The 10297-nt window shown below is 30.2% G+C and overlaps 1 protein-coding gene across 1 annotated transcript; it reads left to right on the plus strand.

The window, feature by feature from the left end:
* The first annotated feature begins 1711 nt into the window (after positions 1 to 1711).
* LOC145805708 (uncharacterized) lies at positions 1712 to 2509 on the plus strand. The gene has a single exon (XM_082900891.1). It carries the CDS (start codon positions 1712 to 1714, stop codon positions 2507 to 2509), a length of 798 nt encoding a protein of 265 aa, XP_082757017.1.
* Positions 2510 to 10297: the final 7788 nt, after the last annotated feature.

Consider the following 10297-nt stretch of genomic DNA (forward strand, 5'->3'; position numbering starts at 1 on the left):
CGCGTGACAAAAATGTAGACCCATTGGCATATGAGACTATTGTCAGATGCATGATACACGGACCTTGTGGTGCTGCTAATCACAATGCTCCATGCATGGTAGATGCAAAGTAAACAAAACATTATCTAAAGAAATTTTGTAATGAAACAATAATTGATGATAATGGATTTGTCTCATACAGGCATAGATGTGATGAAGGCAACCCAACAAACATAAATGGATTTACAGTTGATAATAGATGGATCATTCCATATAATCATGATCTTTTAGTGTGATATGATTGCCACACTAATATTGAATGATGTGCATACCCAAAGTTGATGAAATATTTGTACAAATATGTTAACAAAGGGCATGATCATGTGATAACCATGATTGAGGATAATGTTATCAATCCAAACAATAATGAGCAACAACATTACAAACAAGTTAATGAGATCAAACAATATTTGGATGCTCTATACGTGTATGCGATTGAAGCATGTTGGAGGATATTTGAGTTTGAACTTTCGAAACAAACTCTTTCTATTGAGCGTTTACGATATCATCTTCTAGGTCAACAATTTGTTATACTTAATAATAATGATCATCTACATGAAATTATTGACCAATAACGTGTTCATGACACAATGTTAACCAAATGGTTTAAAGCAAAGAGAACCCATCAATGTGCAAAGGAGTTGACTTATGTTGAATTTTCAACAAAATGGGTATGGAAAAGAGATAATAATAATAATAATAATAATAATAATAATAATAATAATAATAATAATAATAATAATAATGGGATGTTCGAAAATCTCATAAATGTATTTGTAGATTGCCATATGCATATCCAAAATCAAGTGAGAGATATTATTTGAGAATGTTATTGAATAAAGTTCGTGGTGCAAAAAGTTTTGAGCATATCAGAATTGTAAATGGGGTCGAGTGTACAACATTTAAATCTGCATGTATTGTACTTGGTCTACTCGATGATGATAACGAATGGCACGAGGCATTGGCTGAAGCATCAAATTAGGTATCAGCAATAAAACTTCGACATATGTATTGTACAATGCTCATGTTTTATGATATAACCAATCTAGTCGAATTATGGGAATGTCATTGGAAAAGATTCACCGATGATATACAATATAGAATCATATGAGATATGAGAGAAAGTGATCTACATCTTGACGATGAAGATATAAAAAAGTAGGACTTTCCAAAATTGAGCATATATTAAATAGAAATGAAAAATCTCTCAAAGATTTCCCTCCCATGCCATTGCCATCTTCACAAGATGCTTAATTTGTGACAAATAGGCTTATCAGAGAAGAGATTGAGTATTATAGTGTTTCGAAAAAACAATTGTTCAATGAATTACATTCTGGTTTAAATAGTGATCAGTTAGAAGTTTATGACATAATAATCAATACATACAATTGTAAACAAAAGGGTTTATTTTTCCTTTATAGAAGTGGGCGAACAAGAAAAACATATATGTGGAAAACATTGATAGCAAAGTTTAGGTTAAAAAAAAAAATTTGTCCTTTTAGTTGCATCATCTGCAATTGTGGCTTTGCTATTACTAGGAGGCAGAACTGCATATTCATGCTTTAAAATTCCAATTAATTTGGATGAATTCTCAAGTTGTAGTATTAATCAACAAATTGAATTGGCAAAATTAATTCAAGAGGCATCATTGATCAAATAGGATGAAGCTCCAATGCACCATTGTTATGGATTTGAGGCAGTTGATCGTACTTTCAAAGATATGCTAAAGGGTACAGAATTTTGTTCAAGTGATTCTGTATTTGGTGAAAAACTATTAATACTTGGTGGTGACTTCAGACAAATTTTACCTATAGTACCAAAAGGTAGATGGGAAGCCACAATTGCAGCATCGTTGAAAGAATCGATGACTTGGAATCATTATTGTGTGTTGCATTTGAGGACCAATATGCATATTATAGCCCATGATACTTCTATTCAAATGCATCAACAACTAAGGGATTTTGCTAATTGGATATTGATGATTGGTGATAGAAAAATACCTAGAATTTCTTTCACTGAAGACGAGGAGACTAATTGGATTGAAATTCCAGAACAATTCTTAATTAGAAATAGATCACATGCTTTACATGAATTGATCCATGCAATCTATCTAGAATTAAGTAGTAGATACAGTGACAGTTCTTACTTGAAAGAATGTGACATCTTAGCACAAAAAAATGGTGATATTGATGAATTAAATGTCATAATGCTATCAATGTTTCCTGGAGAATCTCGAAAATACCTAAGTGTAGATACGATATGTCCAGTTGAGGGTGAGAACATTGATGAAGGCATGCATCTACTAGAGTTGTTGCACTCATTAAATTTTCCAAGAATTCCAAGTCATTGCCTTGAACTCAAAAAGGGAGCACCTATAATGCTATTGAGAAACTTCAATCAATCTCAAGGTCTATGTAATGGAACCCGTCTTATTGTTGAGAAAATGAGAGATAAAGTGATTGAGGCATGAGTGATTATGGGTTTGAATATTGGGGAATGAGTCTTCATTCCACGTATCATTTTATCACCATCTACCACATATTCGCTTGTCCCAATTAAAAGAAGACAATTTTTCATAAAATTAGCATTTGTAATGATCCTAAACAAAAGCCAGGGTCAGAGTTTAAAAAAAAGTTGGCATATACCTTCCTAATCCAATATTCTCCCATGGTCAGTTATATGTTGCTTTATCGCATGTTACTACACCACTAAACTTGAAGATATTGCTTGTTAATAAAGTTGACCACCGTCAAATTACCCAAAAAAATGTTGTGTATTGTGATGTCCATGATGGCATTTGAAGATTGATATAATTTTATTTTTTTAAAAAAATTTCAATGACTACGTTTTTTTTATTCAATTTGTTTAATTATACAATACTTGCTACTCTAAATTCTAAATCTTATCCAAGATATTGCATTTAGTATACAAAAAGTTGAGTGATCTAATCTCTTTTTTCATTTTCATTTTTAATAAAGATAATTAAAAAATCTACCCTTACAAAAATGTTTGTATAATATTTGTTGTATCGTAATTGATTACTTATTTTTTCTATTTTATCATAATGTCAACTTAACTGTTTTCTATTTTTCTATTAAAAATTCTTAATATTTTCATTTTCAAATTTCTTGAGATCTATAGATACATCGTATAAAAATTATAAATTCGTATTTTGCTCATATGCGTCTACATTGTTAGTAGGTGATAGCATTATCAAATATTCATATTTTGTTGATTTACATTCATATGCAAGTAATTGGACTGTTAAAGCATAGTTAGTTGGAGTGTTATCTATGACTAATCGTCCTGGGAGGAATATGACATTCATAATGATTTTTGTTGATGGACAGGTATTCACAACTTTTACCATGAGATAATTGTTAAATATTTTATTTTATATTATGTTAAAAATGTATACTTATTACCTTTTTTCAAAGGGTGATGCCATTGAAGGAATTGTATGCTTTGATGAATATGATTACTTTAAAGAACATTTAATTGAAAAAAAAAAAATATTGTTTTGGAGAAGTTCTTATTACATTGGCTGATGAGAAATTCAAGTTGATACCATATCATTATAAGATATGTTTTACTGATGATACAACAATTGTGCACCTAATTGATCATGATGATAATATACCACTTCAGAGCTATTTCATTAAGAAATTATCAATCAATGGCCACTTTCTTCATCAAGATGTTCAATTAATAGGTACGTTACTTTTACCTAATGATACTTATCTAGATTACATACTTACATAATTTATTACTAATAGAAAAAATTTAAACTATCAAAATAATAAACATGTCAACGCTAAAATATGTAGATGTGATTGGCTTGGTTGTTAGTGTAATTGAATGTCAAGATATTGCAAATTGTGATAATTGCAAAAGAGCTTGATACAAGGTATGATACGATAACAAATTTGTGTCTTTACCAAATTTGAAATACTCTGCGAATTATATTATATTTCCTAATCTCAACTTTTTTGATATTTATTTATTGTAAAAACAATTTCACATTAGTAAGATTAACTATATGAGATGTGTTTACAACAACTGATGGCATACAATTATATCATACTTTAGCGAATGATAATATTTTATCTGCCATTAGATTAACAATTAAAGATTATCATGGTCAGGTTATTTTTCATTAACTTTTATAATATCTATATGTATACACATATATTGATATTGATAAATTATCTTTTCTCAACTTCTAGGTCTATGTTTCGCTACATGCAAATACATCAAGTTATATACTAATCATTCATTCCGTTATGCAAATCATATTTGAGTGTGGTATGTTATGATTGTATGATATTAGCTAATTACATATGACAATATAATTCTCACAGTTATATATATCTATTAACATGTCTTTCTAGATTTGCTATGAATCTTATATCACAAAAGTTGGTATCTTGGAATTGAAAAAATTGATTCTCAATTTCATAATCATTGATAATATCAAATGCTAAAAGAATTCGAATACGTGATTTTACACCTATGCCAAAGGTAATAATTGTTATCATTCCAAGTAATGAAGGTAATAATTGTTATCATTCCAAGTAGTGAAAGTTAAACAATATGTATATATATTCGTTTATAGAGAGAGATTAATTTATATTTTTCTAAATATTTTGTAGGTTTCATATTTTCGAATACTTGGGTACATCAAACAAATTGATGTTGACAACTTTTGAATTGATATGTGCAAAAATTGCTATAAAATTTTTGAATATCATTATCGTCACATTGTTTATCGTCACTGCATACATGATGATATTGATATTATAACGAGATAATTTCCTTTACGTAAATAATTGTTGTGTACAATAATAATACAAACTTAACAAGTATTTTAATTTTTTATTAGGTACAATATTTTCTTTTAACAATTTTAAAAAAAAAATTATTTATTAGATATAATGTTAACATTGTGGCCAGAGATAATACTGGTTCAATAAATCACATTGTTTAAGATAAATGGGCAGAGTTTATCTTGCGATGTCAACCATCATATTTGAAGAATATGAGATTAAAGGTAGAAAACTACACAATTTATTATAAATAACTTATTCCTACCTTTTCAAGCACAATATTATAATTTTAAAATTTTACACGATAATGGAGGTAGAATGATTAAATATTATATTTCGTCGTGCCAAGACCGTATCTATGCATTTATTATATTTGTACCAACAATGCTATGTCAACTAGATTGTACACTGTGCGTGACTTTTGTTTTAAATATAAATTAGTCTGAAGAATGTATATATCTTTCAGAAAATAAAAAATATATATATAATACGTAAGTATAACATTTTTACATTATAACATTTTATAAATACATAATATGTGTTGTTCATCAATTATAATACTAACTATCATGTTGATAACGCAGTAATGCTGATAGAAGACTTACAATAATTTAGATTTTAGTTATAATACATTTTATATTTACTTAGTGAATTTCGAACAAATATAATAACTTTTTATTTTTATTACTTTAATTATGAAATGTAAACATTTTCTTTTAAAATTACGTATATTTTATACTAATTTAAAAATATGTTTGACATAACCATAAATAATTTTTTTGAATCCAATCCCATACATAACACAAATGGATATGGTGGTGTTGGCTTATTTTTCCTACGAAGGAAAATATCATACATGCGAGCGTGCCAGCAAGGATTGAAAAATCCTTACAGATTAAATTCAAGCCAATTATCAAACGATTGTGTTGACGGTTCTGTTGCCTCAACGAAGAGGACTTCAAATTTGCCAAGTGTAGCGAAAAGAAAAAGTAAAAGAAGAAAAAGGGACGGAGAAAGATGATTGAGTGAACAATCAAAGTAATAATTACTTACCTCTACTCCTATGCTTTGAAAAGAAAGTGCATAAAATGCTTCGAAATGGAAATGCTAAAAATAAATGCTTCGAAATATAAATCTATGTTAAACTACTCCTAAGATAAGGAAAATGACAAGAAATATTGAAATCAATTGTCTTTGATTATGAATTCTGGATCCTTTACAATGTAGCCATTAATGGCTATTTATAGAAGAAAAAATACAGCAATAACTACTTAGTAACTACCCATTTCTTCCATCTTCATTCTTGTCTTGCCATGTGTCCTTCCACTCATCCACTTTGTCTTCCCACTCATCCACTTTGTCCTTCATATTCTCCATTATCTCTATAACTTCTTTTAACTTCCAAATGAATAAGAGGATGCCACGTGTCCTGCAATTATGTAAATAATAAATAATAATAAAAATTTTATGGTGCTAACATTACCCCCCGCGGCCCCTTAAAAATGATGTTTATTTGAATTTTTGAAGGGCCGAACCAAGCACATGACTAACCTAAGCAGCAAAGTGCTTCGAATGATGTAACAACACCAATAAAGTGCTTCGAATGAGTATGAAATTATGACTAGATGACTCGAATTATTACTAGTAACAAGCTTCGAAAGTGATATAAAGGACCAAAATCATTCTTCGAAGGTCGATGGAACCGACAAAAGACGAATTACATCCTCAAAAAAAAACTTGACAAAGCTTCGAAGGTTCACAACCACCATTATTATTTCTTCGAAGCTGTTGTTGATGCAAAATAGAGTGCTTCGAAGCTTACAAAATTATGGCAAAATGGCTTTCGAAGCAACTTATGGCAAAACGGCTTTCGAAGCTGTTTTTGGCCAACATTGTGGTTATTCAAAACTTATATGTTCTGGTTCACACATAATTAATGAAAATATTAATTTTGTGCTTCGAACCAATTATTAATTCTTCGAAGATACCAAAATTGTTGTTCTTCGAGCCAACTTATCATGCCAAAAACAGGCATTATTCGACAACTAATTAATTGTCATTTTACATATATTTGAAGAGATCACAACCACCATTATTATTTCTTCGAAGCTGTTGTTGATGCAAGATAGAGTGCTTCGAAGCTTACAAAATTATGGCAAAACGGCTTTCGAAGCAACTTATGGCAAAACGGCTTTCGAAGCTGTTTTTGGCCAACATTGTGGTTATTCAGAACTTATATGTTCTGGTTCACACATAATTAATGAAAATATTAATTTTGTGCTTCGAACCAATTATTAATTCTTCAAAGATACCAAAACTGTTGTTCTTCGAGCCAACTTATCATGCCAAAAACAGGCATTATTCGACAACTAATTAATTGTCATTTTACATATATTTGAAGAGATGTACACATTTCGAAAGTTTTCAAAGCTTTATACAGTTTCGAAGGTGAAGTAATCAACCTTCGAAACAACTCTTGATGTTTCGAATGTATCTTCAAAGCTTTATACAGCTTCGAAGGTGAAGTAATCAACCTTCGGAACAACTCTTGATGCTTTGAATGTATCTTCGATGCTTTGATTGTGTACATACAAACAACTGGCCATCAATTTGAAAAGATAAGCCATTCTCAACCATTTATTTAAATGCACAGGCTTTTTCTAGCCAAGTTCATGCATTTTAAATGGTCATCCTTTGTTCTTAGTGCTTCAAACTCATAAGAACAATTTGTTAATTTTATTAGCCACATCATCATAATTATATTTTGATGTGAACCACAAACCCAAAAAGGATTTTGAACACCAAAAGTCATGGTATGGTGTGACCATGAAAATTCATACTTTTTGACATTTTGAAAAATGTCAAAAATTTTGAATTCATGAACAGTGGCTTGTTCATTATTCTTGACCATGTTTGTTTTAAAAACATGACTTTTGCCGAATAGGTTTTCATAATTATTTGGCAAAGTGGGTTGTTTTTCCATGTTAGCCATTAATGGCTTATGAAAATCACCCATAGATATGTTATTTTCATGACTTGACTCTCTAAAATTTGGTTTTTGGACCCCCCGAGTCATACATGGAACATCATTCTTAGCCAAATTTGGCTCAAGAACATGCTCTTTCGTTGTGTTAATTTCATAATTTGGCTCTTTAAAAACGGATTCTTGAACCCCCCGAGCCATTGATGAAATCAACTATTTGCTTTTGCTATTTTTAACCATGAAAAAATTTTGAAAAAATTCACCAATTCCGGCCATTAAGGCCTCAGTTAAAGACTTGGTAGTGAGAGTTGATAACTTATCATTCCATTGGCGAATTTCCATATCAAGTTGATGAATTTCTCCAATTACATGGTGTCTTTTTTCTTCCACCAAATAATATTGTAAGGGATGAAAATTTATTTCATCAAGAAAATGGATCTCTTCTTGAAGATCCAAAATTTCTTGTTTACGCCAATAAATTTCATCTAGGCTATTTGAAATGGACAAATCCAATTCTTTTTTCATTTATTACACTTGACGTCCCACCGGGCGTGCCAAAAAATGTTGGCTTATTTTTCCTACGAAGGAAAATATCATACATGCGAGCGTGCCAGCAAGGATTGAAAAATCCTTACAGATTAAATTCAAGCCAATTATCAAACGATTGTGTTGACGGTTCTGTTGCCTCAACGAAGAGGACTTCAAATTTGCCAAGTGTAGCGAAAAGAAAAAGTAAAAGAAGAAAAAGGGACGGAGAAAGATGATTGAGTGAACAATCAAAGTAATAATTACTTACCTCTACTCCTATGCTTCGAAAAGAAAGTGCATAAAATGCTTCGAAATGGAAATGCTGAAAATAAATGCTTCGAAATATAAATCTATGTTAAACTACTCCTAAGATAAGGAAAATGACAAGAAATATTGAAATCAATTGTCTTTGATTATGAATTCTGGATCCTTTACAATGTAGCCATTAATGGCTATTTATAGAAGAAAAAATACAGCAATAACTACTTAGTAACTACCCATTTCTTCCATCTTCATTCTTGTCTTGCCATGTGTCCTTCCACTCATCCACTTTGTCTTCCCACTCATCCACTTTGTCCTTCATATTCTCCATTATCTCTATAACTTCTTTTAACTTCCAAATGAATAAGAGGATGCCACGTGTCCTGCAATTATATAAATAATAAATAATAATAAAAATTACAGATTTATGGTGCTAACAGGTGGTATTTAAATTGAACTGAATAAAATGTTCCGAGGTGAAACCACTAATTTCGCGTTAAAAAAATATTATAACCGGTAGTGGTGTTTGTTACCCAACATTATAATTATATGAGGTATATTGTAATAAAATACATACAATATATACATTTTTAAAGATGGACACAATTGTGTTTTGGCATCAAATAGAATCGAAAGAGCAAACTTGTTCGAATGGGAAATGATCATTGCAAGAACTGGCAAACAGAAACTCAGAGATTTAGATGGGAAATCACGTTTCTCAAGAAAATATATTTATATTTTTTGGAAGCAGGAAAGGAAAATTTCAAGGATAGACGCATCAAAATTGCCGAACAAAGCGGTCCGAAAATTTCGCGGCAATGATTCTCGACTTCTGCAGAACTACTTCCTTGATCTCAAAGAAATTGATTTTAATTTATTAAAATAGTAGTGTTACATGTACCAATTAGTATAATATCTATTATGATATTATTATTTCAAAATTATGATTCCATCTATTATACAAATTATAAAAATTTAAAAATTTAAAAATTATATCATATCATCTATTAATATATTAATTGATGTACTAATTAATGCATGTATCACTATTCTTATTGGAAAAACAAACTCGACCGTGTCCTACAGATGATAAGATAGTTAGAGGTTGGTTTCTAAAATTTTTGGGTCAATAGATTCAAATTTTATTCTTTTGAGATTAAAATGATAATTATAATTTGAAAGACTGTTTTATTCCTTTCCGTCTATTAATCTATCAACTGACCACATCATCTTCACGTGTCATTTTACTATTTGTCTATTTGTACCTATTTGTCTATTAAATTTACGGAAAATGTCTTATAGCTCAAATTTTGTGGCTCAAAAGTGACTCTCAAAACGACGTCGTTTTGGCCATTTGAGCCACTTTTGAGCCACAAAATTTGAGCTACGTAACATTGTCATAAATTTACCTATTTGTCCTTATTTTCACCACCACCACTGCTGCTGTTGGCTACCACCTGTCGCCACTGTCGACTTCTTTGGTGAACTTTTGGCACAGACGATTTTTTTAGTGATTTGACAATAATTTAGCAGTTAGCACTACAACATATAAGAGTTTAAAAAAATAAATTTTTTGATCTCTAAAAGTAAAAATTTTGTTACAAAATATATTTAGGGACTAATTTCTATCATTGTGAAGACAATCGCCAAAAAGTCGTGT

This window comes from Camellia sinensis, chromosome 13 (assembly GCF_055761805.1).
Source record: "Camellia sinensis isolate YWXY chromosome 13, ASM5576180v1, whole genome shotgun sequence".
NCBI lineage: Eukaryota > Viridiplantae > Streptophyta > Magnoliopsida > Ericales > Theaceae > Camellia > Camellia sinensis.

What these genes read in the sequence shown, in the direction of transcription:
- LOC145805708 (XM_082900891.1), top strand. Translation starts at nt 1,712, where the DNA reads ATGCACCATTGTTATGGATTTGAGGCAGTTGATCGTACTTTCAAAGAT.